The 18,710-nt window shown below is 55.1% G+C and overlaps 1 protein-coding gene across 4 annotated transcripts in view; it reads right to left on the reverse strand.

Moving 5' to 3' along the window:
• Nucleotides 1-18,710, reverse strand: part of ANXA6 (annexin A6) — a 67,685-nt gene that overhangs the window by 33,457 nt on the left and 15,518 nt on the right. For 2 of the 4 annotated variants that reach the window (XM_075010169.1, XM_075010171.1), the window contains 7 exons: nucleotides 10,658-10,748; nucleotides 9,625-9,719; nucleotides 8,947-9,060; nucleotides 8,674-8,764; nucleotides 5,428-5,507; nucleotides 3,127-3,183; nucleotides 1,555-1,648 (listed from right to left, as the gene is read on the reverse strand). In XM_075010169.1, the coding sequence (XP_074866270.1) occupies nucleotides 1,555-1,648; nucleotides 3,127-3,183; nucleotides 5,428-5,507; nucleotides 8,674-8,764; nucleotides 8,947-9,060; nucleotides 9,625-9,719; nucleotides 10,658-10,748 (622 nt within the window). Of the gene's footprint in view, nucleotides 1-1,554; nucleotides 1,649-3,126; nucleotides 3,184-5,427; nucleotides 5,508-8,673; nucleotides 8,765-8,946; nucleotides 9,061-9,624; nucleotides 9,720-10,657; nucleotides 10,749-11,290; nucleotides 11,402-18,710 lie in introns of those variants that run through there. The other 2 variants (XM_075010168.1, XM_075010167.1) reach the window with 2 other exon arrangements.

Raw genomic sequence — 18,710 nt, forward strand, 5'->3', positions numbered from 1 at the left:
CAGGCTCTCTATGAGTGAGCGGACACTGCTCTGTGTGCTGGGGACCCCCAGCGGTAGGGATTATTGCCTTGCATGTGTTTAGCTGGCAGAGGCAGCAGAGCCTCTGGCTGTCCTCAGTAACCCTGCCCAGGGCCGCACGGGACAGTGGGAGGAACTAGTCTGTTGTGTTTTCTGGTCACCGCCTACGCCAGGGTTGCAGCTGTCACTGCAGTGCTCCCCCAGTGGGTACTGGGAGGGAGGCAGAGAGCGTCAGCCTCCCTAAATCTTCAGCTGACACGCTGGGGATTGACCTGGGAAACTTCAGAACGAAAAGAAGGGGCCCCTACAGCTTGAGTTAAAACCCCCAAACGCCTACTGCGTGGGGCTATAATAACTCCTCGCCTGTGTGTACTGGTAGAGAAGGTCCCTGTAACCAACACCCCTGGGCTTGGAGCGGCTTCCATCATATGCAGGCTTTTACTGCTGGGATGGGCAACCCTGAATAGAGGGTAGGCTGCAGGCGAGACCCTCCTTCACCACAGTGGGCTAAGGCAGCTCGCAGCCCACTGAGGCTTCACTTGTGGCCTGGCAGTGCCCCCGCCTACCCCTCGTGCATTGGGACACTGGGGCCAGCACTTACCTGCTCCTCCCCCACCTGCCCAGCACTTCCGAACCACCACGAATTCCCTGATTCATGCGCCACCTGTACTCCTCCCCGACCCTCCCAGAGCCGGAGAGCTGCCAACCAGCTGGCTACAGCGGTCCCAGCTCTGGGAGGGAGGGGGGACAGAGCATGTATCTCAGGGCTCCTCCAAAAGTGCTGGGAGGGAGGTGGAGACGTACGAAGTGTGAGGCTCTGGTGCCCCCCTGCATGAGAGACATATGGGGGGGACAGTCAGGGGTCTGCAGGCAGCAGGTGGAGCCCTAGTGGCTGCACGTGACCCCTGGGCCGCAGGCTGCCCACTGCTGGTCTACAGTGTGATACAATGGCTCTGAGCACCCCCCCACAGTACAAGCTGTCCCAGCACTACTGCCTGTAGCACACACTCGCCCATGAGCCAGACAGGCACACGGCAGCCCTTTGCGCAGTAGCCAGGCTGAGAGTCATTCGGGCACTACAGCACGAAGCCAGCCATCCAATGGCTGCCTAACGCTTTCCGAGCACGGCTGCTTTTAGGGCAGCTGCCCAGCAGCCGCCTCGCGGACGGCTTTTAATCGGCGTAGGCGCCACTGACAAGGAGGAAAGTGACGAAGCAGCCCTACAGACACAAAATCTCTCGGGGTGACCCAGTGACTGCAGCCCCGAGGCCTGAGAGCCGATCCCGAGAGCAGGGTCCTTCGGCAATCAGCGATATCCCAGCAACAGCCCAAAAGATTTTACCAGGGGTGGTGGACACTGGGGTCTCCCCCCGTCAAAATTCATTAGATGGCATGGAAAGCTGCTCCTTGTCTTTCCCATCATGACCACCAGATGGCAGGAGTCCAGACTGGCCCCTTACAGCCAATGCTGCCAGCTGCTTTGTCAGAAGGGAGGGGCATTGTGGTTCAGCCAAGATCCCTCCACAAGTGGCTCACCCAGGCGGAGATGCTGTTTGCTTCGGTTTCCCAGAATGTAGATGAATTGGGCCTCGTCTGTGCCCCATTTCAACTCACCGGCTTCCAAAAGGTCCTGGTGCAAAGGTGAAAATAGCAGCAAAAGCGCAGTCAGAGGGTGCTAAAATACCAGCAAACCTTCAGTGCCAGCTCCAAACTCTCATGTCACTGCTGACAAAAGGCAACGCTCCTCCCAGATGTCACTCAGGTGCATGGAATATTTCAGCTGGATCCTTTGTTTAACTGACTTCTTCTCTATAGGGCCGTTGTCAATTCAAAAATCTGACCTGTCTTGTCTTCCTTCCCCTCCACTAGCTCTGACTCAGTGTCCACTCAGTGCCAGAAAAACAGTTATAGCCCCACAAGATCACAGGGCTGGAAGGAGAAGCTGGGGGCAGGGTGTGCGCATAAAAATCACTTACAATCGGGGTGAAAGCGGATGCACACTGGTGTGCAACTCCGGCAGAGCTGGCTGAGCTGCGGCAAAAGCCAGCAGGGAGCTATTTAAGGAACTGGCAGGGATCTGGGTTGCAATAGGACAGCACCTGTGAGAAACTGTAAGTTAGGCCAGGTGTATGCTAGACCTTAAAGTCGACAGTAGCTGGGCAATTCCAGTACGGCAACTGTGTAGCTAGAACTGACTCACCTACAGTCGACTTACCTGGCCATCCTCCCTGAGGGAGGTCGACGGGAGATCAAGGAGTATGGGGGCTGACCGTCAATAGTTTGATTTTGCGTGTCCCCACTAGGCGCGTGAAATTGAACCCCGGAATATTGACCCTGACTGAGTTGATCTTCTGGGTAGCGAAGACACACACTTACTTTCACCCCGTGGGATCACAAGGCTGGAAGTAAAGGCTTCTCTGTGTGTGTGTGTGTGTGTGTAAAACCAGTTATGACAGGATGCAGTGTCTGTGAATAAAACAAGCTACAGCCACAGCATTGTGTATGTGTGTGGGGCGGGGTGAATAAAACAAGTTACAACCGCAGCAAGAGCAGGTGGCTGGAAGTGGCGGGGGCAGGCTCTGCAGAGCAGACAAGCACAGCAGCTCTGTGTACGTGTGCATAAACCACTGAAATGCCTTCATGATCCTGTGGCCGGTCGCAGGGGGTGTGGGGGCTCAGTTAATTAGCTTCCCCAGCCTGTTGTTGCTGGAGACCTGGCAGCCTTCTGCTCAGTTACAAAGGCCCAGTGGGTGGCTCTTGTGCATGCGACTTCTTAAATACTGCGAGACAAACACAGGCCTGAGCCGCAGAAGTTGGTACCAAACTTTCCCACTGTGGGGTGCCCGCAGCCGGGGCCTGGGGTGCCCTCCATTAGCGCAGCCACACAGCAGAGCAATGAATGAACTGCAAAAAGCATGTCTAAAACCGAAGTCCCAGGGGCTAGATTCTCTGCTGGTGTAAATCAGCTTTCCTCCAATTTGAGCCAGATGGAGATCCAGCCAGGGCTCTGAAAAAGCTCAGTCTTTGGCCCTGATTCATCTGGCCTGACATTCTTCCTCTCAGTCACCGGCTGTGCCAGGGAGCCAGTCCCCATTCAGCTACACCTACCTTGGCATCTTGCTCCACCAGGTCCTCGCTCACAACATCGTCCTCCTCCCGGGTGCCCTGCAGCAGAGACAAGAGGCCGGTGCTGCAGTCGGGGCAGCTGCTGCATGGGGAGGCAAGCTCCCCAGCCTGTGACCTTATCCATCCTCCAAACCTGCTCCTTCTAGACCACGCCCCCTCCCCACTGTCCCCCTCTTCTCTCTGCTCACCCACTCCAGCAAAACGGCACTCTTCTAACATTTCTTTCCAAAGAAAACATTTTCCGCTGCAGGCCAGGCTGTGATGCTGGGACATACAGAAGGCACTTAATTAAAAGCACCAAATTTGGGAACAAAAATATCAGTCACAGGTTTTGCAATATAACCTGAAGTTTGTCAGAAAGTTCTGGGCAAAAAACCTCTGTAATGAGGGCAAGTCACTTGTCCTGCTGAATACAACATTAAATATTATGGAGTACATGGTGCAGCCCTTCTCTGTTTCACATTTCCTTCATCAATATTTCTAAGCTGATTTTACATTTTAAATAAACCCTTAAACCTTCTTAAAGTAATTGTTCTAGATTACTGCATATTTAAACTTCCTGAAACAAAGCCATTGTTTGAAACTAATCAGTCAGAGCTGTTTAGTGCGTTCATAGCAAAGTTCATTGCTTTTAGCTAAAGGGAACAAAAATTTATTTTGTGTGATTTTCATAACAACAGAAGTTTATAAAATTTCACTGTAAGTTTAAATATGCCCATCTCCTGGAGCTGGAAGGGACCTTAAGAGGTCCTCAAATCCAGACCCCTGCACTGAGAGCAGGACCTATTCACCATCCTTCACAGGATTTTTTTTCCCCCTAAATCTCTTTGCCCCAGATCCCTCCACGGCCCCCTCAAGGATTGGGCTCACAACCCTGAGTTTAGCAGGCCACTGTTCAAACCACTGAGCTATGCGTATGTTTCCAAAGATCTCAGGCATGACAAAGGACTGATTTTAGTGGCAGGCGCTCTTAAAACTAGCCCATCAAATAGTCAGAAATAAAAGGGAAACTCATTTGCCCAGCTATCTGTAAGGAAAGGAATGTTGTTCTCTTCAAAGGGAAAGTGCGGGGAACAAGAGGAGGGATGGCTAGAAAGGACAGGAGGATTTTGGAAGCAAGTGTTTGTACTGTGTTTTTATGTAAGGGTGGTCTTTTGAAAAATTTGGTAAAAAAGCCTGTGTCTGAAGATCCAGGCATTTAAGACTAATGCTGAATACTCAGATCATGCATCTAAGTATCTATGCAAGGGTTTTAGAGATGGGATTTTATACGATTCAGCCACAAACTAAGGAAATATTTAAAGCAAATTTTAAGCTAAGATCCTGTAGACATCATGATGCACAAGTATTGGAGGGGTAGCCGTGTTAGTCTGGATCTGTAACAGCAACAAAGGGTCCTGTGGCACCTTATAGACTAACAGAAAAGTTTTGATGATGCACAACTGTTTGTTTCAGTAGATTCAAGTTTGGCACATGCCTGCTAAATGGTTTTAATTGCTACATCCCGGATCTTTCTCAGGTTCAATGTTATGCTAATAGATCTGGCAAGCTAAAAGGCTTTTCACTTTTAAGTTATCACCCTGGGGGAAGAGCCACCTGTCTGCAATGCAGCCACCTGTTTCAGGAGCCTCCAGGAGCTGTCAGAATAGGGATAGGAAGAGAGCAGGTGCTGAGTGCTAAGACCCAGGGAAGACGTTGCCTCCCCTTGCCTCGTACACCCACTGCCCATGGAGGGCAGCCAAGACAGAATGAATGGGGAGGCGCAGGCAGATCCACATACCTGTGGGTGATGGGTATTGTAGGCAAGGGGTGGCTGAGCCTCCCCAAACAGTGAGACCCTCCCCAGGCGTGGCTCCCAGCATGCCCGGAGGTGAATTTCTGCTCTTTCATGGCCCAGCAGGCAGGCTTGGGATGGGCTGGAGTTGGGTGGCCTGAGGATTTGGGGAGGCTCGGGCTAGGGCCTCACCTGGTGCTCCAGAGGGGGGCGCTCACTCTGGGGCTGGGGAGCTGTGATGGGGCTACCCACATTGGGCTCCTGGGTGGGGGTGCTGTTGCCATCCTGCCCACTCGGTGCTCTGCGGCTGGCTTGGGAGCACTGCCCTGGTGCCCACTTTGGAGCTGGGGAGGGAGGGTGGCACTATCCTGAGGCAGGGACCAGCAGCACGGGGTCAGGGCTCTGGACTCCAGCGAGGGAAGGATGGGGCCTCCAGCAGAAGGGAATGGTGGAATGGGGAGGGGACCAGCCTCCCCCACCTGCCAGTTCACTCCATGCCCACAGCATACCTGAAGCAAAACAACGAGCATCTTCCTGAAGTGGCCGGAGGTGTCCCCCAGGACGTCTGCCTCCAGGTCCCGCTCGTAGGCTGGGGAGGAAAGGGAAAGGGGAAGCTCTTCAGTTCTGGGTTCAAGTTAGGCTGGAGCCCAACACAATGGAGCTTCCCTGGCTCCCTGCGCCCCTCCCCAGGCTCAAGGGGTGGTGGTGGCACTGGGCTGGCAGCACGCCATCCTGCATGCACAGGCGAGCAAAGCTGCACCACCTTTCACAGCCAGCCCCAAACAAGCCACATCCACGTCAGAGGCAACTGCCCCTGCCAAGAACTCCCCCTCCGGCACAGCCCCTCATCATAGGCAGTGTGAATTCTATATGTGGGGGCAGCTCCAGTCTAGCCAATGGGGTTTAATATCATCATGTATTATTACTCAGCTGCTCTTACTGAAGTCCGAAGGAACAAGCAGTCCTGTAGCACTGTCAGGGAAAATGCATTTATCTATTAGGTAATGAGCTCTCGTGGGCAAGACCACTAAGTCGGATCATCAGTCGGACCCGCTGCACGTTGTTGCCCACAGAACCTCCCCCTCACAACCACTCCTGTCAGAGACTCAGAGGCAAGAACAGATCACCACTTGTCATCACCCATAGCCCCCAACTCAAACCAAATCTACAACCTATTCTGGATCGCGATGCTACACTCCAGAAGGCTCTAGGTGACAGGCCTGTCTGTTCCTGCAGACAACTTCCTAACCTGAGAAAGATTCTCACCAGCAATCCCAGCCTACACCACAGTAATACTAATCCTGGAACTCTTCCTTGCAACAAACTCCGCTGCCACCTTTGTCCGCACGTTTATTCTGGGGATACCATCACTGGGCCTAACCAAGTTAGTTACAAGATCAAAGGCACATTCTCATGCACTTCTAGCAACATCATATATGCCATTGTGTGCCAACAATGCCCTGACACTACGTACATTGGACAGATGGGGCAAAACCTTCGCCAAAGAACAAATGGACACAGAGCAGACATCAACAAACTCAATACACATAAGCCAGTCAGTGAACAATAGAGTGGTCCATTCTGTTAAAGACCCGTGAATTTGTGTCCTGGAAGAAAAAGAATTTAGTAATGGATTAGAGGGAGAAATTTGTGAGTTAGAGTTCATATTCAAATTTGACACATTAACACGTGGTATGAACAGAGACATCAATTACCTCATGCATTACAAGGACTGCTTCCCTTCCTTTGATGCTCGTAATTATCTCAGACAGGACAATTAGCACCCCCCACCCCCTTCCTTCAATCCTATTTGATTTTTCAGTTTTTATTGCAATTTTTTTTGGCCCTCTGTACTTACAAATGTCAGTCTGTATTGGAAATAAGTATCAGAGAGGTAGCCATGTTAGTCTGTAGCTTTGAGAACAACAAGAAGTCTTGTGGCACCTTATAGACTAACACATTTTGGAGCATAAGCTTTCATGGGCAAAGACCTGCTTCATCAGATGCATGAGTGGGGGGGTGGTATGACTCATGCATCTGATGAAGCAGGTCTTTGCCCACAAAAGCTTATGCTCCAAAGTATCTGTTAGCCTATAAGGTGCCACAAGACTTCTTGTTGTATTGGAAATGAAATTGAGCTGAAGAAGTGGGTCTGTCCCACGAAAGCTCATGACTGAATAAATCATTTTGTTCATCTTTAAAGTGCTACATTTCTGCTGTTTTGTTTTGCTGGAGCACAGACTAACACAGCCACTGCTCAGTTACAAGACTCTGGCTGAGTTAAAGATGTCCTGAAAACATGGTTTAAAGACTTCAGGTGACAGAAAGTTCACCATGTATGCTGTTTTAAAGCTACCAGTGACCCCAGGCTACAGGAGAAGCGAAAAACCACAAGTGTGTCCCATCTGACTTGGGGAAACCGGCACTTTGCACTCCACAACTCCTCTCTTCCTCTCCCTATCTGCACAATTAAATATCCTCCGATTTCCGTTCTGCCAGTTGATAAGGCCATCCAGCTCTTGTACGATCTTCCGATCCTTCACCAAACTGACAATACCTCCCAACTTCATGTCATCTGCAGATATTACTAGCACACTTCCACTTCTGTGCCAAGGTCAGTGATACCATAAGGTTGGTCCCAGGACTGATTTCTGAGGAACTCCACTATTAACTGCCCTCTCACCTGAGAGTTCATGCACCTTCCAGTATGACTCACGGTAGTTTCTCCTTCAATCAGTTCCTCACCCATGTTTCACTTCTCATATTAATCCCCATCTTCTCCAAATTTAATTTATAATTTCTCATGTGCCACTGTATTAAACGCCTTACGGACATCTAGGTAGATTGGATCCATTACAATTCCTTTGGCTAAAAAAATCCAAGTTCTCTTCTCAGTGAAAAATATTATTGGCTTTGACAATTGGAACAATTGTAGAAAAAAATCTTCCGTTACTTTCTATCATTTATGGTAATCACTTTCTCCATTTTTCATCTGAAGATGTGGGTGTTACCCACAAAAGCTCATGTCCTAATACATTTGTTAGTCTCTAAGGCAGAGGTGGGAAAAAGTACCCAAAAGTTACTTAAGTACATCTAACGGGGAGAGGAAGGGGTGGCTTGTGTACAAGCCACAAGGGGTGGCTTAAGTACAAGTCACCGGTGTCTGTCTAGAAAACTACTTGAGTAAAAGTATACCCACACAAGTATGCACGTGTCACATCTTGATTGTACTCATGTACCCAGAAGTAAAAGCAGCGGCACTTCTAAAAGTAACTTTTGGGATACTTTTTCCACCTCTGCTCTAAGGTGCCCCAGGACTGCTTGTCACTTTCTGCAGCTCACCAAGCTTGGAACAGATCACTGGACTTTAGGAAACACCCATCAGCCCTTTTACTCTCCTGTTAATCGCGCCATTTATAAACACAATGCTGACTCCCTGGGATCCAATCTGCAATCGGCTCTCTCTAAGTCCAGACGCCTGGCACCAACCAGAAAGCTGGACACAAAGGCCCAGAAATATTTGGAAAGTGCAAGGCCTTCTCCCAGCCTCGTGTCAGGCCGTGGTCCTAGGCCACCATGAGCGTGCATGGAGTTCTGCCGGGAAGAGTCCATCTTAGGAGTGTGGGGAGGATGTGTGGATGTCCTGTGCCCCATTTGACTTTTCTCCTCCCCTGCCCATAGGGTAGTGACTGCTGGCCTCCTGGCTGCACTGCCAGCCCCAGAGAAGCCGAGACACTCCTGTTTCCCAGGCTCACCATCTCTGTAGGCTTCCACCAGCTTGTGGATCTGCTGGTTGGTCCGGGACGCCAGGATCTCAATCAGGCACTTCTCATCGGTACCGATGCCCTGCAGGCAGGAAAAGCAACCGCGCTGTGAGATGCCATGCACTGACACCAGCTGGGCCTCACTCTGAGGACAGCCTCTGAGAACTGCACAGAGGAGCTGACTAAGTACACGCGCCCTTAGAGGGAGCATTGCGTGCTGGGCTGTTCCCTAGGATGGTCAGAGTGCCCCTTCCTGCCCCTTACCTGAAGCGCATCTTTAATCTCCTTGGCATCAAAGTATGCCAGTGGGCGCATCAGACCCACAATCAGCCTCTCAAATTTCCCCATCAGCTCCCGCTTCAGCTCTGTGATCAGGTCCTGGCCATTGGCACAGAAAAGAGGGCAAGAAGAGAGAGAGAAAGGAGGAGGCATGAGCTCACCGGAGGAAGGACTTACGAAGGTAGTCACCGTAGAGGTTTGAGAGGAGGTCCTGACTTTCTCAGCAGGGCTGTTGGGAGAGTCCAGGCCAGCCACAGGCAGGGCTCCCACTAATTTTTACCATCCATGTGCAGAATAAGTTTTGTTATGTGCATGTGAGGATGTGCACCACCAACAGAAATGCACGCTACCAGCTGTGGGCGCTCTGCTAATCAGCTGGGCGGCACCTGAATCTCTCCTGGGTGGCCGCCCAAGCGCTCAGCTTAGAGGGAACCCTGGCCACAGGTGTTGGAAGGCTGTCTGAGTGTCACCTGCCCTGCAGTCAGCCAGTGAATTTTCCCAAGGGAATGGTTTTGTTTTGTGTGGAGCCACCGCCAGCGTGGCAGAGACAGACAGAGCAGGGGCTGTACCCCCTGCCTGATCGGGGTTGGCGGAAGCTGCAGAGGCTCCCTCTCCTGCGGCTCGCAGAGCAGGGTTTGGCGCCATCTGATTCTCTGGAGTTACCTTTCCGTAGAGCGATTTGTAGGCCTGGCCGATCTCGATCCTCTGCTTGTTGTTCCTGGAGGTTATCAGGTCCAGTATGGCCTCCTTGTCACTGCCTGCAGGGAGAGGCGGTCAGTCACCCTCCTCCCACAGCTCAGATGTGCCCCTGCGCCAAGGCCCAGCTTTGCCTGGGCCAGAAGAGGATTCCAGCTCTGCGCTGGAGTTGGTAGGACAGGGAGCTGGTCTGCCTGGGGAAAAGGCAGGGACTGGCTGGTCTGTGGGGCCCCACTGGGGCAAGGGAGAGAGCAGGGGGAGTAGCATGGAGTCCCCAGTTCTTTCGCTCTCTTATAGGGATCCTGCACTTGGGCGGGAGAGACTGTCCCTGGTCAGACCCAGAGGGAAGTTCTCTGCCTTTCTACCTGCCCCAGATAAAGTGCAGACATGCTGCTTCCCCTCTCCCGCACAGTGAGGCAAGCCACGGCACCCCCCAGCCCCCTGCTTTAACCTAGTCCCCCTCCCCCAGAGCCAGGCACCCCTCAGCCCCCCTCTCTAACCCAATGCCTGGGACTTGCCGCAGCCACGCACATCTCCCTCCCGGCGCCGGGGCGCGTGCGTGAGCAGTCTGGTGCGTGGCTCCGAGCAGGAGCTGCATTTCTTTGACCCAAGAGCCACATGCAGCTCAAGAGCTGCAGGCTGGCCACCCCTGCCCTAGCGGGAGGGTGGTGAGAAGCCATTCCAGCACCCTCCAGCCCAGGCAGCGGTGTCTGGAAAACCCAGGCACCGTGTCTCCTTGTTTACCGGTTCCGCCGTGGCGGCCCAGGGAGGCAATGCCATGTGTGTTCCCTGCCAGCACCCGAGAGTGCAACACTCATGGATGAGGGGGTGCTTTCACAGCCGTCTCCCCCTAACACTCTCCCTTGCCTTCAGCAAAGGGGCCCTGCATGCTCCCACACCCAGGCACCCTGCCCAGAGGTCAGTAGCAGGCTGCTGGCACCAGGCCCCCGCAGACTCAGCGGACATCAACCCGGGCGCGGTGACAGGGGGGCATACGCACCGAAGCCCTTCATAGCATTGTACAGCGCCTCTGCATCCTGGCTCGCATTGAAGTTGGGGAACTCCTTCACGGAACCCCGGTACCTGCCCACCTAGAGAGAGGGAAGAAGAAAACAAAGAGGGAAGAGCTGGCGCGAGGGCGGCAACCTGAATGGGGGTTAGGGGCAACTCAGCATCTCATCCCCACAGCCACAACTGAGTTAGAATCATAGAACCTGGGACTGGAAGGGACCTTGAGAGGTCATCGAGTCCAGCCCCTGCCCTCATGGCAGGACCAAGTACTGTCTAGTCCATCCCTGACAGACATTTATCTAACCTGTCCTTAAATATCTCCAGAGATGGAGATTCCACAATCTCCCTAGCAATTTATTCCAGTGTTTGACCACCCTGACAGTTAGGAACTTCTTCCTAATGTCCAACCTAAACCTCCCTTGTTGAAGTTTAAGCCTGTTGCTCCTTCTTCTATCCTCAGAGGCCAAGAAAAACAAGTTTTCTCCCTCCTCCTTATGACACCCTTTTAGATACCTGAAAACCGCTATCGTGGCCCCCCTCAATCTTCTTTTTTCCAAACTAAACAAGCCCAATTCTTTCAGCCTTTCTTCATAGGTCATGTTCTCTAGACCTTTGATCATACTTGTTGCTCTTTTCTGGACCCTTTCCAATTTCTCCACATCTTTCTTGAAATGCGGCGCCCAGAACTGGACACAATATTCCAACTGAGGCCTGACCAGCACAGAGTAGAGCGGGAGAATGACTTCTCGTGTCTTGTTCACAACACATCTGTTAATGCATCCCAGAATCATGTTTGCTTTTTTTGCAAGAGCGTCACACTGTTGACTCATATTTAGCTTGTGGTCCTCTATAACCCCTAGATGCCTTTCTACAGTAGTCATTCCTGGACAGTCTCTCCCCATTCTGTAAGCGGGAAACTGATTCCTAAGTGGAGCACTTTGCATTTGTCTTTATTAAACTTCATCCTGTTTACTTCAGACCATTTCTCCAATTTGTCCAGATCATCTTAAATTTTGACCCTATCCTCCAAAGCAGTTGCAACCCCTCCCAGCTTGGCATCATCTGCAAACATAATAAGCCTACTTTCAGCCTCCACGGCGGGACTGAGGGGAAACAGAGCCATGAGCAGCAGTGGCCGAGGCCCCAACAGCTGGGTGTGGCTCTGCCCATGCTCTGTCCCCAGACCCCCCCCCACTCCTGTTTCCCACTCGCTGTGGCTCCAGCCGCCCTGAGGGGTGCCCTTGGCTCAGGCCATGCCCCCGGCCCTGCCAGTATTCTGGAACTGGGGTTGCAGAAGCATGGTGCCCACCTTTCCCGTGCTCTGGGAGCTAGCTAGGGGCAGGGGCTGGCAGCTCAGCCCCACCAGCAAGCAGCAGTGCCACAATCGCCTGGGCCCCAAACTTTGGCCTGGGTCTCACGGAGACACCTGAGCCTGCTCCAACCACAGGGATCAGGCCCCAGGACGCACTCTTAACCCTTCGTCTTTGCCGTCCTGCTGCTCCAGCGCACACGGTGCTAGCACAACGAACCGAGCCAGCTGCAGGCAGGTGGGTGACAGGCACGGCCTGAGGCGTTCTAGAGAACCCAGAACCAAAATGCTGTGGGGAGACGCACACACATCTGCTTCCTGGCATGAGCCAACCTACCGCCATGGGGCGGGGGCAGAGTGGAGGCCTCCTGAGGGGCAGCTTATCCCACCCATCTCCTTTGGGGTTCACACCCCTTCCTCTGAGGCAGCTAGGACTGACTAAGGCCATAGGCAGAACCCTAGAAGAGGGGGACCCTGGAGTGATGCCCTGGCAGGTGCGCTGTCCCAGGCATGAGGATAGGTACATGGTGGCCAGGAACGAGCCTGGATTACTGCTGGGTGGGGGAAGGAGATGTTTCCAGGTGAGCTCGGTCTCTCCTGGAAGCCATGTGCTGAAGCGGAGTGAGAAATGGCCGAGGTTTAGAAGCGGCAACCAGAATTTTCTGCCAAATGCTGCCAGACTGACAAGTGGCAGGCGGGCAGGAGTGCTGCCCATAGCAATGTCACTTGGGGCGATGCTTCGGCCCTGTCCAGTCAGTTTACAAACCGCAGTGCTGCTAACCGCGAGCTCCTCATCAGCAGATCGCCAGCTCCTTCCAAAAGAGTCAGTATCACAAGTCCCATTTTACAGATGGGGAAACTGAGGGCAAGGAACAAGGACGTGAATGGCTGATTGTCCCCCAGCAAGTCGGTGGCAGAGCCAGGAGCACAACCCAGGTCTCCCTGGATACAGTCCAGGGCTCTGTCCTCTGAGCCAAGCTGCTTCTCAGAATAACCAAATGATTCCCCCTCCAGAGCATGCCATCCCGCAGCACAGTGCTGTATGCTTCCATACCAGCCAGACACAAGCCAGCTGGACCCGGGCCTTGTAAATCCACCCACCCCCACAAATCAGTGCACGTTTTGTCTCTACATTCAGCAGGAGGAGGATTTGCCCAGTTTCACGCCAGGAGCTGCACAGATGCTGAGCTCTCGCAGTGCTAAGATCTAGTTTGGTCCCATCTCCCCCTTCCCCCACCAACGACGGAGGGGCTGATTGCCTCGGCCTTCCCGGGGGGAGGGCATGGGGCATGGGGAAGGAGCTTGTGGCTAATTTACTTAGTAAGGTTGAAGGCCTAAGCCCATTCAGCACAGGCCTGGTGTGAGGCCCGAGGCCTAGCAACAATGGACAAAACCTGGCTCAAAGCAAAGCTAAGCTGTGAGCAAGAGGCAGGCCCCTGCTAACAGACTGTGGCACAGGCAGGACTGAGAGTACAGAACACTCACTGGTAATCGGTCCGGGTGCAGAACAATGACTGGTATACGTTGAAATCACCAAGTCTCACCAGCTCTTTAAAAAAGACCTCGGAAGCCACCCCTTACAGATACAGACCCAGGTCTAAAAGGAGAGCGTGATGGATAGAGGTGATCTAACCAGACCTCGGGGTACAGGGTCCTGGGGGATATCTAAGTAGCATCAGAAGGAGGTAACCTGATATGCCAGCGGTGAGCTGTGCTTGTATAGAATGTGGTTTTTTTGGGGACCGTCTTTGTCTGACCTGGGGGGCAGTGGAATTCCCACTGGTTGTATCAGTCCATCGCAGCAGGTGCCTACAGTATACCGTACCGAACAGCTCAAAAAAGCAGCCCAGCAACACCTCAAAGACTCACAAAATAATTTATTAGGTGATGAGCTTTCATGGGACAGACCTAATCAACTATTTTGTGAGTCTCTAAAGTGCTACTGGACTGCTTTTTTGTTTCAATGGTATATAGGCTAGCACGGCTTTCTCTCCATACCTAACAACTGTTACTCGTACCATTCTTAGCAATAAATCCCAGCTGGGGGCCTTCCATCCTTGCCTGGTGTGTGGTTTTTGGGAAGCCTCAGCTGCAGTCAGTGGGCCCACTTCATCACACGCACACACACACACACACACGCAGCCTTCTGATTATCCTCACTGATGGAGCCAAAGACCCGTGAGGACACCGGGGCAGTAAATCCGCCAAACTACATCTACCTCTTCTTAGGGACCTGTGCACAGACACCTCTGCTCTAGCCATGCCCCCCACCCAGAGCGGGACGAACTGGTCGTGGGCACAGCCCCTGGCGTGGGTACTAGGAGATGCCACCATTCTCCTGCTGCCAGGGCAGGCTCATGTGGCGGGTGATTCACGGGGAGGGCCAGGTTTTACCCCTGCTTTCCCAGAACGAAGTTCCTGTGAGCCTTTTCATCAGCGTAAGCCGCTTCCCACACAAATGCCTTAGAGAGACAGGAATAAAAGGTTACACGGCCCAGCTGCTGGCTGACAGCTGTTGGCTGAGGAGTCATTTGTCACAGGCTCCTGCCAAGCGTGCGTGGGTGGTGGGGGAGGTTCTCTGGGGATAGTTATCTGAGGGGGGAGCTCAGAACCAGGCTAATTGGATACCAGCAGGTGAGGCCTAACTCAGGTCTACCCTCTTCCTACCAAAGGCAGGGGTGCACTCAGCTCCCACCACTCAGGCAGAGGCTTCAGTAGCACCCAGCACTAGCAAAACACTTCCGACTCCTAATGTGCTCTACAAAGATTAACTTGTTCCTCTTCACTACCACTCTGAGCCTGGGGCTAAGAGTCATAGGCAAGGCTGCACAGTGCGCCAGTAGCAAAGGAGAGAACCGACTACAGGCACTTGAAATGAAGCTGTATATGTGCTGAGCAAGAATGGGGGGGAACCTCTGACACCAAATGAGGAGAGAGGAAGCAGAGGTTGTTCCATGCTGGTGCTGAACTTTCCCCTATCCCTGCCTTGCTGGGCAGTGGCAGAGAAAGCTGCTGGAAAGGAGCCTGGGGGGCTTTCGTCCCGCCCTCCATTTCCTGTGCTGTTTCAGTTAGTGCACAGGCTGCAAGACTCTCTCTTGCTTCCATCCCCCACTTCTGAGTCACGCCAGCCTCCAGACAACTGGAGCCCTTGACGTTATAAATAGCAAGCTGCTCTGCGCTGGGGGGGAGCCGAATTCCCTGCACAGCTTCACTCGCTTCTCCTCACACAGTGCCATGCGGCTGGCTGCCTGCCTCCATATCCACCCAGGGTCCAGAGAGCCCGGGATGCACATCCTCCCCTGCCCAGCCCCTATGCCTGTGCCACAGTTCTCTCAGAGGGCTCACTTCCTTTCTAGTGTACCTATTGGATGCCGGGGGAGTGGGCAGGCGTAGCCTGCCCACGGCTACAAGGCCCCTCTCACGATGAGAGGGGACCCATTAAAAACAGCCCGGTTCCAAGTAAATACGGGGGACAACGAAAGAAAAACCAGGAGCGGCAGTGAGGGTCAAAGGTTTAAAATGAGGGAGCCGGAGGGGGACACCGAGCAGAGGACCCCGGACAGCGCCCACCGTTCCTCAAAGGCATCCAGGGAGTTGGTGGACGCCGCCCAGAGGAACTCTGCGCGGATTCGTGAGCGGAGGGAGGAACGGAAGTAGGCCCCACAGTCGCAGGTCACCCCCCCTGCCAGCCCCCTCTCCCTGGTTTTGTAAATGGCCATTTTGGCCGTGGCCAGGAGGAGGCTGACGAGGAGGTCCCGCGACTTTGTGGGGCCACGGATAGGGTGTGAGAGGATGAGAAGGTGTGGGAAGAAGTGCAGCCAGAACCTCAAGAGGAGGTTCTGGAGGAGCCGGAAGAGGGGCTGCAGCCTGGCGCACTCGATGTAGATGTGCGCCAGGTTCTCCCTCGTGCCGCAAAAGGTACAGGTGTCCGGGATGGGGGTGAATCACGCCAGGTACACGCCCGTGCTCACCGCTCCGTGGAGGATTCTCCAGCTGATATCCCCGGCGGGCCGCGGGACCAAGGTGGAGTAGAGGCCGGCCCACTGGGGCTCCCCACCCTCCGATGACGGCAAGAGGTCGCGCCATTTGTGATCGGGGCGGGACACGAGGGTGGGGAAGTGGAGCGTGTGAAGCACGAGCGCGTACAGAAGGTGTCGAGGCGCGGTTCGGAAGGGGACCGGCTGGAAAGTGTGCAGCCGGCTGAGGTGATGGGGGGGAGGGGGGCGGGCAGGATCGCGAAGCCGGGGGCCCACGAAGAGGTCCGGAGGGCTAGGAGTGGGAGGGGGGCGGGGTGCACCCTCTCGCAGGACCCGGCCGAGGTAACTGTGAGCGGTGGAGGGCAGGGCAGCCTTCACCTCCTGGAGTACGAGACGGGGGGAGCGTAGGTCGGAGAGCCCCATGCGCCGGGCGAGCGCCGGGGCCTCCATCCAGTCCCCCCACTCGTAGTCCAGGAGGTCTCCGACCCTGGTGATTCCACCTAGGACCAGCCTCCGGCGCACCGTGCGAGACTCCGCTGCCTGCACACGAAGGTGGGGGTTGTGTAGCAGGGGCTCCGCGAGGAGGTCTTCTCCCACGGTGGCCCCTAAGGACCTGGAGGCTGCGAGCAGCCGCGAAGTGCGGAGGAGGTCCTGGTAGAAGGCCGGCAGCTCCGAGAGGCCTCGCGGACGGTCTCTGCAGGATATATAGAGGAGCTGCCGGTCGCATCGGAGCCCTCAATAACGGCGGAGGAAAGCGTGCGCCAGCGTGCTCCACGCAGGACTATCTGCACTGTTGGTGTTGAGAAGCCTCTGCAGGGCCCGGAGGCAGAAGACATGGACCTGAGTGCGCGTGCAGGTCAGGCCCTGTCCCCCCTCCTCCGGGGGAAGATAGAGTACCCCTGCAGGGACCCAGTGCAGTCCTAGCCAGAAGAACTCCAGGATTAACCTCTGGAGCTGGTCCAGGAACCCGGGGGGTGGGACCAGGGTGCTGAGGCGGTGCCAGAGCATGGACAGGACTAGTTGGTTCAACACCAGCGCTCTCCCTCGGAGGGAGAGACACTGGAGTAGCCCTGTCCACCTCCGCAACCGCTCAGCGACCCTGCTCTCTAGGCCTTGCCAGTTTTCCGGCGGAGAGGGATGCATGGCGGAGAGAAAGACGCCTAGATAGAGCAGCGGACCCGCGCTCCACCGGATGGCCTGAAGCGCGGGTGGGAGGCGGCTCGTCTGCCATCCGGTCCCGACCACCAGGCCAGAGCTCTTGACCCAGTTGACCCGGGCGGAGGAGGCTGCCGAGTAGATAGCTTGGCAGGCCTCCAGACGCGCCAGGTCTCCCGGGTCCTGGACCACGAGGAGCACGTCGTCGGCGTATGCCGACAGGACTGGCCGCAGCCCTGCCTCTGGAAGCGCCAACCCCGTCAACCTTCGCCGAAGGAGGCAGAGGAAGGGCTCGATGGCCAGAGCGTACAGCTGTCCTGAGAGCGGGCAGCCTTGTCGTACTCCCCGTCCGAAGCTGACCGGAGCGGTCAGGGTCCAGTTGAGCTTGACCATGCACTCCGAGGCAGCGTACAGCACCTGGAGAAACCCAACGAAGCGGGGTCCGAAGCTGAAGGCCTGCAGGGTGCCCAGGAGATACCCGTGGTCCACCCTGTCGAACGCCTTCTCCTGGTCCAGGGACAGCAGGGCGAACGACAGGCCGTCCCTACACCCAAGCTCTAAGAGATCCCGAACCAGGGACAAATTCTGCAAGATGGTGCGGCCCAGGACGGTGTAGGTCTGGTCGGGGTGGACCACGTCCTGCAGCACGGACCCCAAGCGACGGGAGATGGCTTTGGCAATGATCTTGTAGTCCGTGCTGAGGAGCGAGATGGGACGCCAGTTCTTGAGGTCGTGGGGGTCCCCCTTCTTGGGTAGCAGGCTGAGGACTGCACGCCTGCACGAGAGGGGGAGCACCCCGCTTTGCAGGGCCTCGGCCCAGACGCCGAGCAGGTCTGGGCCGAGGACGTCCCAAAACACGCGGTAAAACTCCACGGTCAGCCCGTCCATGCCCGGGGATTTATTGGTGGGCATGAGACGGAGGGCTTCCGAGAGCTCGGCCAGAGTGAGAGGAAGCTCCAGCTGGTCCCGGTCGCCCGTGCTGACCGACGGGAGTTGGTCCCAGAGCGCCCTGCGGGCATCGGCGTCAGTCGGATCCGGGGAGAAAAGGGCGGCGTAGAAGGCGCGAGCCCTCTCGCGCATCTCCACCGGATCCGTAAGAGGGGTGCCATCCTCCGCCAGAACGCAGAGGATATGTTTTTGGGCGCCCCTCTTTTTCTCCAGGGTGTAGAAGAAGCGGGAGCCGCGGTCCATCTCCCGGAGGAGTTGGATTCGCGACCTCACCAAGGCCCCCTGTGCCCGATGGGCATCGAGGGTCCTGAGCTCGTCCCGCTTCTCCTGGTACGTGCCGCAGAGGGATGGATCTCCGGGGCTGGTGGCTAGACGCCTCTCCAGCTCAAGGACCTCCCGTTCCAGCTGCCCTATCAACGCATCCCGCCGCCGGCTGGCCCCCCGAGTATAGTCGCGGCAGAAGAGCCGCGCGCGCACCTTTCCCAGGTCCCACCACCGCCGTGCCGAGGGAAAGGCGTGCCGCTGCTCGCGCCAGACCAGCCAGAACTCCCGGAAGGACGCCACGAAGCCCACGTCCTCCAGCAGGCTGTTGTTAAAATGCCAGTAGGCCGACCCCCGCTTCCCCGGCGAGAGGGAAGCCTTCACGGCCACCA

This window comes from Carettochelys insculpta, chromosome 15 (genome assembly GCF_033958435.1).
Source record: "Carettochelys insculpta isolate YL-2023 chromosome 15, ASM3395843v1, whole genome shotgun sequence".
Taxonomy (NCBI): domain Eukaryota; kingdom Metazoa; phylum Chordata; order Testudines; family Carettochelyidae; genus Carettochelys; species Carettochelys insculpta.